Below are 18,404 nucleotides of genomic sequence, written 5' to 3'. Positions count from 1 at the left end.
TTTGTTTGTGTGCCATCTATGATTGTTAAGCCAACCTTATTAGAAAAGCATCTATGTTCGCCGTGACTATCCAGCAGAAGCAGCAGCACAATAATCAGATCGCACCCCATGTTGGTTCCACTCCAAGCAAAGCTACCGAGAGAGCGAGGCCGTTATACTGCAGCCTGCAGGGCTCGAGGCGGGTGGCTAAAGCCAATTGGTGGCTCCGGCCCCATGCAAACTACTGTATCATGTGCTCCCAACATGCAGTCAGCTCTGCCTCGCGAATCATTTGGCTTTGGCTTTTGGTTTCTATTTATATTTTCGTTTCTGATTATATTATAAACTAAATTTTAAATTTTAATTTAGAGTTAGTTTTGATGTTTGTTGTCACAGTTTATTTTTAGCTTTTGATTTTAGATAGTTAAAAATGTATGTATAAAATTTTTATCATAAATTATTTTTATTTGTAAATAGGTCGTTTGTTTTTTCGGATGAATAATAAAAAAACACCCCTTGTCAATGGAGTGCATTATTATGTGTACTAATTAAGTTGCCTGCGATGAGACGAGGACACATGTGCGGTCCTGTCAGTAATCTGTGGAAGTTACTCGATCGTTTGTGAGTGAGAAGGGTTTAACTGAACCTGATTAGACCGTTTAAATCCAGCTGCCTCTCCATGATGACGCTGACACATGCATGCTCTCTTCTTGTTCCTGCGATCTTGTCTTAACACGTAACCTATCCCTTTCCGTAGATTAGTGCGTGTTTAGTACCAATAATACTACTCCAGTGGTTGGTAGCTTGCTTGCTTTCAGTCGGAGTCAGCCATGGACCTCGTCTCGATCGTCGCCTCGCACTGCATGGAAATGGTCGGTTGGAGTTGGTAGCGATTAGCAAAGCTTTCGGGATGGACCGCTGCTGGATGAAAGCTCTGGTCAGTGGTCATGGGAGAAAAGAAATGATCTCCGGAGTCTATTTATGTCAGATCGTGCTGGGCAGAGAAAATTAACAGAGGAAGAGGGAAAGCACATGTCCTAAAGCTACCTGATCCACCCAATCAAAGATTTCTCTGTTTAGCTAAACATATCCATGCTGCTTTGATAGTTTGATGGTTGATGATGCCTTAGCAGTACTGCTAGTACTCCCTTGTGATCACTGATGACTGCTGCACTTTAGTACTTTGTTACAATACTGTAGTAGATGTAACTGTTTTCTCTTCTCGGCGGCTAGTCACCTACCAAGAGTGGTGTTTACTGGGCATTGATAGTTGTAAATAATTAAAGATCTGTACACGTTGGCACATTGCCGTTTGTCGCTTAGTTAAATATGCTTAACATTTAAAATTTTCTATTATTTAGACACTGTATCAAAATATAATCATTTCTAATACTATTTACGGACTACTTATTCTATCAATCACTTCTTGCTCAAAATTCTTTACATTTTGTTGCACATAACCTCTCATGTTTATTAATTTCTCATTTATTAAGGAGTGACGTAGTATTTCATTTTAAAAAAATCTATAAATAATTTAGTTTTACGACCGAGGTGGTAATCAAAACTAAAAATGATGGAGTTATAATTAAGAGCGGCCGATAGGTAAAAACGAGACAGGGGAAAGGACCGGAACGTGCTGGTGCTGCAGCAGCATGTGAAGTGTAACTGCCTCCGCTTTATCCAATTCGCACGTAACCAGCGGATGCCTGGCACAGTGGCACAGCCTGCTCTGTCTCCTGGCCTCTTGGCTGCTGACCTGCTGAGCAAAAACGAGATACGGGCTCCATTTTGCTGTGCTTGAGCCGTCGCTTTGCTTTGCAGTGGCAGAGCTGAAGAGTGAAGACTGCAGCAGAGCATAGTTCCCAGTCACTGCCACTGCCACTAGAAATTTCTAGGAAGAAGATGTTTGGTCATTGTACTGTACAGCATTTTCCCCCAGGTTTTAATAAAATTGGTCTACACTGCGGCGAAAACAAAATACTCTTATATTTCGCCCAAAAAAGTGTATGAAAAAGGTATATATAGTATGAATGAATAAACCTGAATTCAGGCAATGGTACGTTGGCACGGTTGACAGTATCATGCGGCGAGCTGCCACATGTCCCGGATGCATTAGTAGCAGCAACACGTACGTTGGGTGATTAGTGATGCTGCCAGATTAACATGTACAGTACTTTTCATATGCTACAGGTGTACACTTACACAGAGATTCAGAGAGACAGAGACAGAGACCACCGACCACACTGCACTCCCCAAAGATCCCTTCGTCCTCGTGCGTCACCAAAGAAAAATCAAAGAGAAGTTCAGTACACACCGACGTCTGCACTACTAGCTCCTTCGCCGTTGCCATGGAAAGGAAGGACCAAATGGATGGTTCTAATTAGGCTTCAACTGCTGCACATTAATTAATTCACCTCCGTTTTGATTAGCAACCAATTGAGCTTTTGTCACAGGAGGAAAAGGCTCCCGAATCACACCAGACAGCCATTGAATGGAGCTTTAGCCAACTCAAAAGTATGGCCGTAAACAAGTGCATGCTAGCTAAGGAATAATTGTGTACTTATGTCTTGTCAATTATCTTCATGTATATATAGTTTGTTGGCGTTGCACTTTCTAATCACACACACAAATTATAGCAAACAAATATGCATATATGGCATACAAATCTATATTCAGCCAAGGTTAATTTTGTTCTCTACTGGTCATGCATCCAGCTGCTTGATAGTGCATTTTTTCATCAGAGTTTTTGGTGGGGCCTTGGGGGAAAACAAATTACGATATTTGTTCAATTGGTTCTGTTTAGCCGTTGATGCTGCAAATCATGGGAACACCCTAGCCATATGAAATGCCAGTATTAATTAAAGCACCCTCTTTTGAAAAGAATATTCGAGTGTTTTCTTTTCAGTGTCTGAACCTGTGACCAAATCAGTGCACCAGACTTCTTGGTTGCTACATCTAGAAGAAGAGGAAAAAAAAAGTGAGACATATCAAGTCAATTTTTATACAGTTAATTACATGGATGACTAGGATTTAATGATTTTGATCCTACATAAAGTGATTTTTTCCCAAGCCAATTATTGCTCTAACACAATGGGGAAAACATATAGAGCTGAGTTTTTTTCATGAGGTGATGGGGGGTAGGACCAGCTTGGTTGAAATTAGAGATTGATGGAGACTTCTCTTCTAATCAACCCAGCAACACGTCATTTTTTTGCCCCTTTGTGTCCAGTTTGTTAGGGTCTACTTAGCCCCACTATATGCTTGGCCACACACTAGTGTGTAATAAACTTTTATATGCATCACGCCATCGATATCACATGCAGATCTTCTAAACCAACCTTTACCCTAGCCAGGTTTATTCTCAGTGGTAATGGTGGGGACTAGCTATAGTAGAGAGCATAAATTAATTAACATGGTGCAACTAGACCGCTGAAATCATAACTGTAAATCGAATAGTTAATCCCCATGTGAATTTTTGATACTAGAGGTCGGCCAGAGTAGAGCATGTATTGCACAACTTTTTTCTTAGATAATGGAAATTTTTGTTTCAGCCTTTTCTTGAAAAAAGGCTATAGTCAATTTTACAAAAATATCTAGGCCAAACCGGCTGTGAATTATAAATCACAGCTTGACCGATAACAAGAAAACTAATTAGAAGACTAGCGTAATAAAGAAATAGAGTTTTTTTAACGTCCTTAAAAAAATCTAAAGGTATTATATTTTTCAGTGCAAAAATTTAGTATCCTGAAGTATAACACGTGTATTCCAATATGTTTAATCAAGTGATGTCGTCACGGATGACACTATTTTACTCTGTCATTGGTATCTGAGTTCTCTGTTTTCCCTCCCAAGAGGGAATCCCAGCGATGCTGTTTTACTGTTGTATACTGTAGTATTTTTTAGATTTAAATCTTACAATAAAGCATAAATATTTTTGATACTATCTTTAGTACTATTTATCTCATCTATTACTTAACATTCAAAATACTTCTCATTTTATCCCCATGTACCTCTCTTTCTCATTTATTAAGAGATATCCTATTTTTTCTTCTCAACTGTAATATATATGTATAGTAACACTTATATTTTTAACGTATATATTTTATTTGCATTTTTTAAGAAAATATGTTTCTTACTCCATGTCAATTGTCAAGCTGGAACCTGCAGGTGGCAACTTGCATATATCATGCTCTGTCTGGAATCTCTCGTCAGGCAATCCCAATAAATTTATTTTATACAGTAGCACGATGGTGTCAACCTTTTGTACCCAGCCTATGCTCGGTATTTAACAACCATTTGCACATCCATTTCAAAACCTGTTCTTTCTGTTATGATCATTCTTTTTTCCCCTTTGATTTTGAAATATGGTTCTTTCTATTATGATGAGCAACCTGCTCATGTGCCAAACCTGACCAGATCGGCCTGCCCTTTTTTCGCGCGCCTTTTTCACATGGCTGGAAAGGCGAGTCAGGGACGAATCATCCATCCAAATCGGATGCAGGTTTTGCTTGCTTTGGATTATCGAAGTAGCAGTACAGTCAATGAACCAACATCACATGGACTGTTCATGCATATATATGTGCATCCCCTACTGCTCTCTCATGATGCGATTTTTCATTATTGATGGAAGAGCAAAACCCCAGAAAAGAGAGATGCAACTTGCACGTTTCGCACGTCGTGTGCTGCAGCGTGTGATGATTAAATTAAATCGATCGGTTTAGGCTATATATATGCGCCATTAATGAGCACATAATAATTGAATTAGTTGTGCTGGTAGTGGACTGTTTTTTTTTTACCACGGTTAAATTAATCTTGGTGATCTCGCTGTTTATGTGGCGGAAGAGCAGGAGAGTTTCTTTGCGGAATGCCCCGTCAAGTTAGCGAGTATTGATTAATCCGCCTGCTCCTACCAGTAGACACCGGCATGTTCTTCGCTAGCTAAAAGACACGGAGTGTAGAAGCCAGATCGGTTCACGCAGCATCACACGCACAAAAAACAAATGGTATAATCACTATAGTTAATCCTGGTTAGATCCAAAACGAACAGACAGACGAAATAACAAATGGCTAATCTGCGAAGATTCGCTCTGATCTTCTGTTTTTTTTTACTACTGGGACTGTAGGTTTTGCAGTTTGGTCAATGGATTTTGGTGTTATCGTGTCGAGGTCCCTCTCGCCATCTCGCGTACTTCTCTCTACCTGCTTTCCAAATGTTGCCACCCAACTGAGCTCGCCACCGCCTCTGCTTCTCTCTCTTCTCTTCTCTTCTCTTCGCTGCCGCGAATCCGCGCGCATCGGAACACGCGCTCGATCAAAAGGGCGGGGGAGAGCACGAGGTGTAGGCAAAGAAGAGCCCCCGCCTTGGAGAGGACTAGTTGCTCGAAGAAGAAGTTGGTGTGCGCCGCGCCGGCGTGTACGTGCGTCAGTGGAGGAGGAGGAGGAGGAGGGGCGCATGGGGACGAGGCGGCGGCGGCACCAGCACCACGGAAGGTGGGTGGTGCCCGCCGTGGCGCCGGCCGCCGCGGCGTTCGCGGCGGCGGGCCTGCTGCTCGTCGTCGTCGCGTTCCACTGCTTCCTGTCGCCGCCGCTCGGCGGCGGCGGCGGCGGCCACCGTGTCGTGAGGCGCCCGAACCCGCCGTTCCTGGTAACATCTCCCGTATAAAGCGCGGATTTTTTTGAATGGCGGAAGTCGTTGATTCATGCAATGGGTTTGCCTCCGGTTTCGTTTGGTTCCATTTCTTAATGCTCATTTCTTTCTTTTGTTTTCCCCTCCTTTTCCTCGGAGCAGTTGAACAAGCCGGGTGAGCTGCGCCGAAATGTAGTTGGCACCGTCGATTTCTCCGTACCGGTGAGTGCAGAATTTCTCATCTGTTTGATTGATTGGTTCTTGTATTGCTCGTGAGATATTGAGCCGGCAATTCGCCTAATTTTGGACTCGCAGAGCGGTGGGAGCAAGCTGGGTGAAGAGCTCTGGGCGTCGAAGGCGACCACCAACTTCTTCGGCTGCAGCAACGCGACCAAGGAGTTCGCCGGTATGCGTTACTTGCAACCTTTTGATTTCTTTTCGTGCACGATAGTTTTTTGCTGGGGAGAAGACCAGAGTTCCACTCTTCATGTTTGGTAGCAATAAAGCTCCCCTTTTTATGGTCCGGCAGATGCCAAGGCCGTCACCGAGCCGAATCGGTATCTGATGATCGCAACGAGCGGTGGCCTGAACCAACAGCGAACAGGGGTAAGATCATACGAACTGGTTAATCGAGAAATGCTAGGCTACTTCAACCATCGAATTGTGCGGTTTTTGATTGGTTGAACAATGCGACAAGTAAAACCATCTTGTTGTTTCAGTGCAAACGTGAACAGTCTAGTTTTTTTATTATTATTTTGGAGAGGGGGGGGGGGGTCATTTTGGTGGCCTAATGATGCCCTTGATATAGCAGTGTTGAGACTCAGGAACTTGTAGTGATGTTGATACTGTTGTAGATTGCTCCGAATCCCTTCAATTGCACGCGTCCAGAGAGTACTAATCAGTACTAGTTCACTCCAACCGCTCTTTGATATGATCGGCTGTCAGTTAGTTACACTCCAACAACTTGTTGATACATGCTGCATGACGGTATCCGTGTGTTTCTGTCTTTTCTTGGTATACTCTTGACTGCTTTTGGACAGCCTGCGTGGCTTCAGCTGTTTAATTTTTATTGTTTACCGCTTGGAGTTTCCATGGTTAATTAGTAATAAGAGTGCATTTGGAGAAATTGATCGGGTGTGTTTGAGTGCTTAACTCATATGTTGGTTGGTCCTTAGTAAATGGAGAAATTCCCCTGTTAGAGAGGGGCAGTGCATTTTACTGGTAGTCTTATACTACCAGTAGAAAAAGGATATTTTTGTGCTTTGTTAATTACTTGATTAGTAGTGTTTTCTAATTTTCTTTTTTTGCAATAAAGATCACCATAAAAAGGATGATACTACCCCTTCAAATTTTTACTACACCTAATATTGTTGTTAGTATAATTTAACCACGGTCGTTCAATAAAAATAGATCACCGGTATAGATTAAATTCTACTACCAAAATGCACTGAGTCCGCCCACTTAGAGAATCATAGATTTTGTCACAGTAATTCCCTTTTGAAAAAATAAAAAAGAATATCCTTCGTTCCATGAATGATTCTCAAAGACTGACTACTTGTCTGGCTTTCAGATCATAGATGCTGTTGTTGCAGCCCGCATTCTGAACGCAACACTTGTCATTCCCAATCTGGATCAGAAATCCTTCTGGAAAGATGCAAGGTCACAATCTTTACCCTCTCTTGGTTAATATGGTGAAGTATCTTCTGCTGATTTTATGTTCTATTTCAGTGATTTTGCAGATATATTTGATATTGAGTCATTCATATCCTCACTCTCAAATGATGTAAAGATCATACGGCAAGTACCTGATAGGAATGGGAAAACACCATACCCTTACAAAATGCGTATTCCTAGGAAGTGTACTCCAAAATGCTACGAGAACAGAGTATTACCTGCTCTTTTGAAAAAGCATGTAAGAAGTACTGTCTGTTCTTTCTATATTTGAAATTTTCAGCTAGAGTGTTTAGTGATCATTTTTTTTTTTTGCATTTCCATCCATGCAGGTTGTCCAGCTGACAAAATTTGACTACCGTCTTTCCAATAGGTTGGAGACTAACTTTCAAAAGCTTAGGTGCAGAGTCAATTATCATGCACTACAGTTCACAGATCCAATTCGTAAGATGGGTGAAATGCTTGTCCAAAGAATGAGATCCAAAAGTGGACGCTTCATTGCTCTTCACCTAAGGTTTTGTTTCTTGTCTAAATTTTGCGTTCTTATATAGTTTGCATGGCACAAACTCTATTAATCCACATATGCTGTGACAGATTTGAGCCTGACATGCTCGCCTTCTCTGGTTGCTACTTTGGAGGTGGTGAAATTGAGAGAAGAGAACTTGGTGCCATTCGTAAGAGGTGGAAGACACTACATGTAAGAGAATATCCCCTAGTCATGCTTATCAAAGTGTGCTTGTCTCAGTTTTTTTTTACATTCATTCATTTGAATATTTAGGTCTTGTTTAGTTCCCAAAAAATTTTCCCAAAAACATCACATCAAATTTTTGGACATCTAAATAAAGCATTAAACATTGATAAACCAAAAAACTAATTGTACAGTTATAGGAGGAATCATGGGACGAATTTTTTGAGGCTAATTAGTCCATGATTAGCCGTAAGTGCTACAGTAACCAATATGTGCTAATGACAACATAATTAGGCTCAAAAGATTCGTCTCGCGGTTTCCAGAGGAGCTGTGAAATTTGTTTTTTCATTCATGTCCGAAAACCCCTTCCGACATTCGGTCAAACGTCCGACGTGACATTTTTGTCAAAAACTTTTGCCATCTAAACACTACCTTATATGCAGGCAAGCAACCCTGACAGAGAACGCAGACATGGTAAGTGCCCTCTAACACCTGAAGAGGTCGGCCTAATGCTCCGAGCATTGGGATTTGGGAAGGACGTGCACATATATGTTGCATCAGGTGAGGTGTATGGCGGAGAGGAGACACTGGCACCTCTGAAAGCACTCTTCCCAAACTTCCACTCGAAGGAGACTCTAGCTCGCAAGGAGGAGTTGGCACCTTTCCTCTCATTTTCATCTCGGATGGCAGCCCTTGATTATGTTGTGTGTGATAAGAGCGATGTTTTTGTGACAAATAACAATGGCAACATGGCCAGAATGTTGGCCGGTCGAAGGTAATGCTTTTATTTGTTTTTTCACAAATAATATCGGTACATCTGGTGATATTCTGAAGAGAAAATCGAATTTCAGGAGGTATTTCGGACACAAGAGGACCATAAGACCCAATGCCAAGAAGCTTTACTCACTCTTTCTCAATCGAACCAGTATGAGTTGGGAGACATTTTCATCCAAAGTTCAGTCATTTCAGAAGGGATTTATGGGGGAGCCCAATGAGATAAAACCAGGAAGAGGTGAATTCCATGAGCACCCTATGGACTGTATTTGCACAAAGGCAAAGGGAAGAAGTGTGCATAGTAAGCCTCACCTAAGTAATCGGATTGGGGAAGCTGTGGAGAAACATTCCAGTGATGGTGAGCTCGACTGGAGAGATCTGGACTACGGAGAGAATACGCCCTTGGGAAGGGATTCTTCAAATGAGATTGATTCAGATATGCATGAATTGGAGGACATGGTCTCAGACTAGAAATGTAAAATAGATAGTATCAGAATAGGTTTTTCAGCTAAACGGGACTGGAGGTGAAGTTTTTAGCAGAGAAGCTGCAGCGTAATTTATATTCTCCGGTTTTTTATGGAGACTTGTAGAAATCAGGGTGGGCTTCTTACAGAAATCACAGGTAAATACAAAATTAATGGATTAATAATAGCATTTATACAACTGGATGCATTAAAAATTATGCATTTGATTATCGTCATGAGAAGGGGCTTGTTATCACATCCTGTATACAATTCTTTACTCATGACAAGTATTTGATGTGATGAAACAAATCTGAAGTAAAAGGGACGTTGAATTAAAGTAGGCACCAACACCGTGACTGACTTTCATCCGTGAACTTCAGCTCTCTAATGTTCTGTCTTGCTATTGCAGAAACAGGCCTTTGGTATGAGCAAAGAAAATTGTACAGTACTGTATTGGTTTCTTGCTAATGCTGAGAGGCAAATAGGAAGGCTTTATTCCCATATTTACTCATTCAAATCTTTTACCTATGTACGATAAATAGACACTAAAGTGTTTTTCTTTGGTATGTTTTCCCCCACAACAAGTGGATGTAATTAATCTAGTTTTTTTTTTGCTACCTGTGAAATATATGTACATAAATTGGCACCCAAAAGAAAGTTGAGAGAGGGAGAGAGGGGAAACTTTTGCCTGGTACATTCGGCATATACTTTTCAGGTTATAATTTTACTAGTGAAGAGCTACCACTTACCATTTTCTTCCTCTGCAATATTCGGCTCTCTTCTATCGGCATTCAGTTTGCTGAGAAAGCTTAGCGGTTGCTTTGCGGGTGTTTAGATTGAGAAAATTTTTGAGATAAGTGTCACGTCAAATGTTTGACTGAATGTCGAAAGGGATTTTCGGACACGAATGAAAAAAAAGAATTTCACGGCTAGCCTGTAAACCACGAGACGAATCTTTTGAGCTTAATTAATCTGTCATTAGCACATGTTGGTTACTGTAGCACTTATGGCTAATCATGGATCAATTAGGCTCAAAAGATTCGTCTCAATATTTCTTCCGTAATTGTGCAATTAGTTTTTTGGTTCATCTATGTTTAATGCTTTATTTAGGTGTCTAAAAATTTGATGCGATGTTTTTGAAAAAAAAATTGGGAACTAAGTGGCCGTTTGGATTCAGAGACTTTTTTTTGTCTCTTGTCACATCGGATGTTTGAACGGTAATTAAAAGTATTAAATATAGAGTAATAACAAAACTAATTGCATAAATCAAGGCTATTTCATTAGACATTTTTAAGCATAATTAAGCCATGATTAGCAAATGTTTACTATGGTATCACATTCGCTAATCATGGACTAATTAGGCTCAATAGATTCGTCTTGCGAAATAGTCTAGAATATGAGGTGGGTTTTATTAATAGTCTATATTTAATACTTTTAATTAATGTCCAAACATTCGATGTGATATGGGCTAAAAAAATTTGGTGGGAACCAAACAGGCTCTAAACAAGGCCTTCCTAATTTTTTTCCAAAAACATCACATCGAATTTTTAGACACCTAAATAAAGCATTAAACATAGATGAACCAAAAAACTAATTGCACAGTTATGAAAGAAATCTTGACACGAATCTTTTGAGCTTAATTAGTCCATAATTAGCCATAAGTGCAGCAGTAACAAACATGTGCTAATGATGGATTAATTAGGCTCAAAAGATTCGTCTCGCGGTTTCTAGACGAGCCGTGAAATTCATTTTTTCATTCGTATCCGAAAGCCTCTTCCGACATCCGGTCAAACGTTCGATGTGATGTTTTTACCAAAAAATTTTGGCAACTAAACACCACATTTTTCGTTTCTTGGACTACTACTATTTCTGATTTGAAATTGACTAATTTCGTTTTGCTGACACATACTCCCTCCGAATTTACTGCTAGCTTTTTACTATATGTTTGATCATACATTTTATTTTAAAATTGTGTTCCAATATACAAAAATGCAGTGACAGATCTAACTAATAAAGTTATGGGTCTGAACAAATTAGATAGTATAATTTTAGCATCTCTTTCTATTAATATTTGTCATAAAATTTTAGAGGGATTCTTGTGAATACCCCAATGACTTTAATAGGGGTAGCCCTGTACATAAGGGTAATTCACTGTAATCCACGTGAAAAGAAAAAGAAATAATGACACTTTCGTCCTCTTGAACGTCCTGAATCTTCACTGCCAAACCCTGCTACCTTGGACGTATTCAGCTATACTTAGATTTTCTTATTTTTCACACGCACATTTTTCAAACTACTTAACGGTTTATATTTAGAAAATTTTCTATAGAAAAATTATTTTTAAAAATCATATTTATCTATTTTATAGTTTTTATAATTAATAATTAATTAATTATATAATAATCTATTAATACGTTTTTTACATTGGATAAGCTGATCTCTCCCGTGCCGAACATGGCCCTCGTCTTGTTCTTTTCCTGTCTTCCCCAACCCTACTAGTCTACTACCCACCGGGTGCCGGTACCAATGCCGCGCCATCTCCACCACCGCGGCCCGGCCATCCTGCTCACTGGTCTCGCTCCCCCTCCTCGCGTCGTGCCGCGCTGTGCCGTGCCGTGTCGTTCCCAATTCCCGCGCGTGCGCACGCGTCCACGTGAAAATACAGTGACGGTGGATGCCTTCGTGCGACACCGACACACCGTACAGGCGTTCGAGGACGGACGCACGGCCCGCACGGGCCCTCCGCGTGCTTGGGAAAAACCAAGCTCGATGTGCCCTGCCCCTGCGCTTCCACCGGATTTTCGACGAGCAGTTTGTTTCTTTTTCTCAGTTGGGCATTTTAATCTGACGCGGTGCCTGCCTCTCGCTCGTCGCGCCGGCGCATCGATTCGCCGCCGCCGCCACCGGTTGGGTGATGGCTCGGTTGCTGGCCTCCGTCCTCCGGCCGCCTACCTACGTGCGGTACCGGTGGCTGTGCGTCCTGGGGAACGGATTCGGTGATCGTCTGATGCGCACGGTCAAGTGACATCAGGTTCGAGGAATCAAAGGGCGGATGCGCGCGGCATTCAGGTAAGTAACCTGTACTGATTCACCGTATATATTAATGGACTTTAAAACCGTGCTGCGAATACGGATCCGTCAAGAGCCGTAGATTCACTTGTTTTTCTGCTTCTACACCATCTAAGATAATGTAGTAGGCAGGTTCCTGACTTCAGGATCTGGATCGCCACAAATTCGTAAAAAGGAAATATGTGTTTGTAGTGATTGAAAAGTCAAGCATGAAAAATAAAATATGATAAAAAATTCCTAAAATCAATTTCAAATTTAAGGTTAAAATTTTCATTAACTCAAAGGTGAAAAGATGACAGCTTCAAATCTTCAAATGCTGTACCACGCAAAACTTTGGAACTGTACGTACAGCAATGAGCAAGTACTAATGCCTAGTGTAGTAGTGGCAAATATCCTAGATACTTCATTGCTAATACAGCATAATATAGTGGTATTTATGTACAGGTCGTGCATCTAGCTTTCCTGTTGCACGTTCAGCTGACATATCTTAGTCACTATACATGTCCCCATCACCAAAATGAAACATATCTTAAGTACAAGTTGAACCCATATTGTAGCCTAGAAACTTTGGCACTCGGTGCTCTGGTGTTGTTCAAGTAACAATTGGCATCCATGTGCTTCATGCCTTCATCCATGCCAGAGGTTAAAACCATTTGCCTGAACATTGTGGGCACAACAGTCAATTATATCTGTCTCCTGAAAAAGGTTATCGTCTGCCCCTACCAAAAAAACTCCCTGGCAAGAAATTTATAACGGCAATCTCATGTTAATTCTTTCAACCAAGCCTCCACCTTTCTTGTGAAAGTCCATCGAAGGTTTTCATCTCTTAGCGCACTGCACAGCAGCCATGAAATACCTGAAGGAGCAACCACGTTTTTCTTATCCAGATCTCCAATTCTCACCCGAAGGAGGTATTGGCTTCAAAATTTGATCAAACTGGGTGTGCCGATTTGAACTTGGAACTTCTCTTTTAGGTGTTGGACCATCGGCCTGCCATCTTTTTCTCGACAACCATTTCTTCAGCTGTCAGATCGCCTCTGTATCTCTTGGAAGGCTTGCAGGGAGTTGGCAGCAAAATTCTCCAGAGTTTGAAGAACCAACCTCAAATTTATATGCACGCTGCTTGCTTCAACACAATGGGCCTCGTATGTTTGCATTGTTGGACGCTGATGCAAACTCTGCCGTCTCATTACTAGGGCCAGTTTCTTGTTCAATTCATCAGCTTCCTTCTTAATCTCTAGTGTCCTCTTTTCCAACATCTTCATCCATCTCTCTCTTTCTCGGATTGCCATTATTCGTTGTTCATCCTCTTCATGGTTTTGCTGCTCCCACAGGTGCTGTACACTAGACACAAGAGCTCTCATGGCATTAACAACATCCTTTTCAGAAACCTGATCCATAGCTTGAGACCACCTGTTGCAAATAACAAAAACCAATGGAGCACCTATTCTCCCAGGTGAATAAGGGGGTTCTCCATAATTTGTTTCCCCAGTCTCATAGTTAAGACAGAGTGCTAGCCATCCATTCAATGCCTTTACAAAGTTCCTATGAGCGCTCACCCAAGAGGAAAAATTGATGATCCATTTAACCAGCTCTAGTTCAAGCTCCATTGCCAAATCAGGCCCATTCTCACGTGATACGACAGAAACCAAGATTTTGGCTTCTGATATCACTTGAAACTGAGTGTGATAAGAGTGTAGCTTATATTGCCACATTTTTACAAACCTGGAAAGTGTTATCAGTTTGTTAGAAAGGGCTAGAACTAAATGAGGCATAGATGGTAGTTATGAGGGAAGTCAACTAGAAGAGACAATCAGGTTCTACAATCTTTTAATACCACATATTATAAGAGAGCAATCAGGTTCTACAATATGAAAGTATGTAACTAACTTGATCAACAATTATAGATATTACTGCATGACCTTCCCCCAGTTCATTGAATTTATTCAGTTCACAATATATAGCATCAAAGTAACACTTCAAATCTTACTGAAACTATCAGATTTTAACATTCAAATTTAACAACAAAGTAGATAGCCTAACAACAATGTAACAGCAACTATTCTTGGATAAAAACTTAGAAGGCGACATACCCTTGGATCAAGGCATTAACTTGTGGCCCTAATTCCTCATCCCGCACTTTGTTTATCTTTCTTGAAACCTTGGCAATAACACGCACGGCTATTTTTATCTTCGTTGACAATTTCCTCAGCAAATTCCGTGTTGCGTCAATCTTATGAGCTTCAGCACCCCTTTGATCCAATAATTTAAGTCGTTTAGAGTTCTTGGCAAGAAGTAAACGCATTTTCTCCTCAGCCTGCAAGAGAAATATAACAGAGAGGTAAGGATGCTATGCAAAGATGATAATACTAAGCAAAGACAATATTTGGGTTGAACACGTGCATAGACATGACCAACGCTGGGTCACATGAAGCAACACTACAACTACTATAAAACCAGCACCCCAGGGAACAAAACTCTTGAATTACACTGAATTTTAGTCTGAAAAGCTTAGACATCGCGCTTGAATAGACCTGCCACTGTCCAGGACGAAATGTCTTCCTTACCAGTCCACAGCAGATCATAATTGCGCAAGACTGTGACACAAAATAGAAAAGAGAAAAGAGTATGACAAAATCCGATCATCGAAATAAAACCGACAGGTACCTCAGAACCATATTCATTTGTTTCTCTGAATTCCACAAGCTACCTATAGGACAGCCCTGAAGCTACAGATCAGGGTACCTAGAGCATCCCCAACAGCTCATCTAAATTTGATCATTCATATCTTCATTTAAATAATCATTTTTCATATCCCTTTGTACTCCAGCAGATCATCTATATATGACATCCTTTATATCTATTTGAAGGATTGAAGAGAGAACATTTAAATATAGAGTTTCTCTCTCCTAATATGGATGACATCTAAAAATAGATGATGAGATAGAGGTTCTGCTGTTGCTCAACTTTTACTCTTCATCCTTTATTTCTAGGATGGAGGATGAGATAGATGAGCTGTTGGGGATGCTCTTATATTTTTAGCGATTAGTCATAGGAGTGCGTAAGATCTGGCCGTTAGTCTGCAAAGTCAATTTCCATACTACAAAGTACTACTACCATCCAGTGGACCCTTCTCATGCCCAGATCAGCAAAACTCTTTTGAAGTTAATAACAAAATGTTAACAAGCTACTGCAGCAGCAAAACAAATCAATTTACACTTGACTAGCAACAGACAAATCAGCATTGCAGCCTTTTAGAAATTTGATAATTAGATAATGTATTGCATGACATCTCAAGAAATTGGGGTCAAATTCCTTTAGTAGGAGGCCAATGCTATATAAGCTACTGTTACAGCAGAAAGGATTTGGGTTATAAACATAACAGGCTACCAAATTGCCAGAGCTAGTGTATAACCAACTTGAGAAGTTGAGATATAAACAGAGGACCCAGCCGACACTAGTAGCAACCTGTTCTAAATCACCTCTATATGTCAGTGTTTGCCTAAACGGTAAACGCTAGTCGGGCGGTTACCCATTGTCTACCGTTTAAACGGATTAAACGCCATTTAAATGGATTAAACGCCGTTTAAACAGATTAAACGTTTTAAACGGTTTTCCTACTTTTTGCACAAAAATACACAATTACAAGACTAAAAGTTGAAGTATTACCAGCAATCAATCACTACAATTACATCCATCATTGAACAACGTGGCTGATTCAAAGCAATAAGAAGTCACTCAATCAATCATTGATTAGTGGGTTTATTGATTGACTTAGAAATCAGAACTGGAGAACAGAGAACCAAATTTTGTTCACCGAGTCGGCGTTTAATCCGCTCTCGCACCGTCTAAACGGGCTGATTACCGTTTCGTTTATGTTGTTTAAACCGTTTTGACCTGTTTAAACGCTCAGCCCGTTTAATTCACTGTTTAGGCCCTAAACGAGACAGATTCACTCCGTCTACCATTTAGACGCCGTTTAAACAGTCTAAACGGCCGTTTAGGCGAACACTGCTATATGTTATACGAGCATTACGGCTTCACCAAATTCCGGTGCACATTATCATCAGTCAACAAGTCATGTCCCAAGATGAGCATAGTACCTTGACCTCACCATACAGTTTCCTCTCCCAGAAATAGAGCTTCTCCAGTGTCAAGGATAGGCTCCTCGAGTCCACCATTACCCCTTCTCCTCTAATGTCCACAAAGTCCACGCCTTTGCACCCCAAGTTAGGCACAGGGATTGACGACATCAACCGTGATGAAGCTATTCCAAAGCATTAAGAATGCAAGTCACCTAATGCAGCACAGACAAGCCAGGTCGATAGAAAAAGGCTATTCTTTTGAACAAGCGGTAGCTTACCATGGTTGTGTTCGTGGTAGCTCGGCTTCCCGACCTCCAGCAACGGCGCGAGCTCCCTTGCCGCTTCTGCTGCCCGAACAAGCTGGGCCTTGATCTCCCCGGCAACATCCACATTGCAGTTGTTGCCGACCACCCTCTGCGCAGGCGGTGCCGGTGCGCGCATGGCGACATTCCGGTGTGCCAGTGGCCTCCGGTATATCTCACTGGTGCTAGCTACGACGTCCTTATCAACGACGGTGTTCTCCTGCTCGGCGACGCTGCTCAGGCTACCAATCGAGCTGCGCCGGCTGCGGTGTCCGCCGCTCCCAGCCGAGTACCCGCTGGCCACCTCCTTGAACACGCAGTCGTCCTCGTCCTCCTCCAGCTCCGGGATGCCCTCCTCCTCCCGCACCTCCCGCGAGCTCCTGCTTGGCGTGTACGTCGCGGCAGAGGCCGCGGCTGTGGAGTCGTAGTAGTAGCTGTCGTACGGCTCGTAGTTGGCAAACACGTCCAAGAAGGCCCAGGAGCTCTCCCTTGGCGGCGAATGTGGAGGCGCCGCCACCCGCTGCGGCGCAGCTGTGGCCGGCACGCCGCCGTGGGCGTAATACTGCGGGTAACCGCTCGTCGGGTCGAACGAGCCGTAGTACACGCGCTCCGTCGACACCGGCGCGCGCTGCGCAACGCCGACCGACGGCGGCGGCGGGCGGCTGCGCGCGTAGTAGAACTGCAGGGAGCTCTCCGGAGGCGGCGGGTACGCGAACGCCGGCCCGGGCGTGTACCCGTACGCGTAATGCGAGTAGGGGAGCTGCTCAGGGACGGCGCGGAGGGGAGAGTCCGCCGGCGAAGCGGACTCGGATCCGGACGGCGACCCGAGGTCATCGAGGTGCGCCGAACGGCCGTGAGGAACAGACGACGACGAGGCGGCGGCGGGGGCGGCCCGCATGCCACCCTTGCGCGCTGTAGGCAGCGTGAGCGGCGGCGAGGAGGCCTGGAGGAGCAGGAGGCGGTGCAGCGGCGCGGCCATCGACTGGAGCGAGTCCGTGAGCGCCCCGTGCGCGTCGGCGAGCGCGTAGCGGTGGCGCACCGCGGCGGCCAGCAGCTCGGCGCGGCCGCGGCAGAGCGCCACGGCCTCCTGGTCCTCCAGCTTGGACCCCTTGCACCCCATCGGCGACCCGCACACTGAAGCGCACGTACCGAACACGTACACCCCTCCCTCCGCAAGCGTACCACCTCCGCCTCCCTACTAGTATCCCCCCGCCATAATGGCGTTCGGTGGCGTTGGGCGACCGGCGCGAGCGAGAGAGTGATGGCGCAATGATGCGCGGGGGCGAGGGCGAGGGCGAACGAACGAGCGACAGAGTGATGGCGCAGTGATGGAGAAGTGAGCGTAGTGAGAGAGTGAGAGGGGCGCTCAGAGCGGTCAGAATCTTCTGTTTTATCGTTTGCGGGTGGGGGGTTGGCCGTGGCAGGCAGCTGTTGCCGGTTTTTGTTGTGTACCGCGGGGCGTGTCGTGTGGGTGGGTGGGGCGTGGGGAAATCCAGTCGCGGGACACGACACTCCGCTGGAAGGTGGCGACCGGCGGCAGAGAGGGACCGCGTCGTGGATGGGATTGAGGGAGGTGTGCGCGGGTGGGCGGGCGGGGAGGCGGCGGGGGTTGGGCGCGCCGCGCAGCGCCGCGCGGGCCGGCCGTGCGGTGCATTGACGCTTGTCGCGCTCGGCCTGCCTGGATCGACCCAGGTGTGGGAGGCTGCCTGGCGCGTGCCGGCTGGTCGGGGCGCACAGCCGCTCTGC

General features: G+C 43.6%; 2 protein-coding genes across 2 annotated transcripts; one reads left to right on the top strand and one right to left on the bottom strand.

Moving 5' to 3' along the window:
* Positions 1-5,207: 5,207 nt before the first annotated feature.
* On the top strand, positions 5,208-9,896 carry LOC102710120 (O-fucosyltransferase 6-like). The gene is made up of 11 exons (XM_015836819.2): positions 5,208-5,623; positions 5,768-5,827; positions 5,921-6,011; positions 6,135-6,211; positions 7,176-7,264; positions 7,334-7,517; positions 7,609-7,790; positions 7,871-7,973; positions 8,408-8,739; positions 8,816-9,360; positions 9,612-9,896. The coding sequence occupies exons 1-10, from the start codon at positions 5,432-5,434 to the stop codon at positions 9,207-9,209; spliced, it is 1,704 nt and encodes a 567-aa protein (XP_015692305.2). The 5' UTR covers positions 5,208-5,431; the 3' UTR covers positions 9,210-9,360; positions 9,612-9,896.
* Positions 9,897-12,562: 2,666 nt separating this feature from the next.
* LOC102709840 (protein ROLLING AND ERECT LEAF 2-like) lies at positions 12,563-17,994 on the bottom strand. The gene is made up of 4 exons (XM_015836056.2): positions 16,635-17,994; positions 16,375-16,538; positions 14,365-14,588; positions 12,563-13,996 (listed from the first exon to the last, which is right to left on the bottom strand). Exons 1-4 carry the CDS (start codon positions 17,776-17,778, stop codon positions 13,291-13,293), a joined length of 2,238 nt encoding a protein of 745 aa, XP_015691542.2. The 5' UTR covers positions 17,779-17,994; the 3' UTR covers positions 12,563-13,290.
* Positions 17,995-18,404: the final 410 nt, after the last annotated feature.

The sequence above is a fragment of the Oryza brachyantha genome, chromosome 4 (genome assembly GCF_000231095.2).
Source record: "Oryza brachyantha chromosome 4, ObraRS2, whole genome shotgun sequence".
Taxonomy (NCBI): domain Eukaryota; kingdom Viridiplantae; phylum Streptophyta; class Magnoliopsida; order Poales; family Poaceae; genus Oryza; species Oryza brachyantha.
This window is presented reverse-complemented; position numbering and strand designations above follow the sequence as displayed.

Coding starts and splice junctions, on each gene's coding strand:
- LOC102710120 (XM_015836819.2), top strand. CDS start 5,432: ATGGGGACGAGGCGGCGGCGGCACCAGCACCACGGAAGGTGGGTGGTG. Junction 7,791..7,870: donor TTCATTGCTCTTCACCTAAG/GTTTTGTTTCTT, acceptor ATGCTGTGACAG/ATTTGAGCCTGACATGCTCG. Junction 7,974..8,407: donor AGAGGTGGAAGACACTACAT/GTAAGAGAATAT, acceptor CCTTATATGCAG/GCAAGCAACCCTGACAGAGA.
- LOC102709840 (XM_015836056.2), bottom strand. CDS start 17,778: ATGGGGTGCAAGGGGTCCAAGCTGGAGGACCAGGAGGCCGTGGCGCTC. Junction 14,589..16,374: donor AACTGTATGGTGAGGTCAAG/GTACTATGCTCA, acceptor TTTCTCTTGCAG/GCTGAGGAGAAAATGCGTTT. Junction 13,997..14,364: donor GTTAATGCCTTGATCCAAGG/GTATGTCGCCTT, acceptor AACACTTTCCAG/GTTTGTAAAAATGTGGCAAT.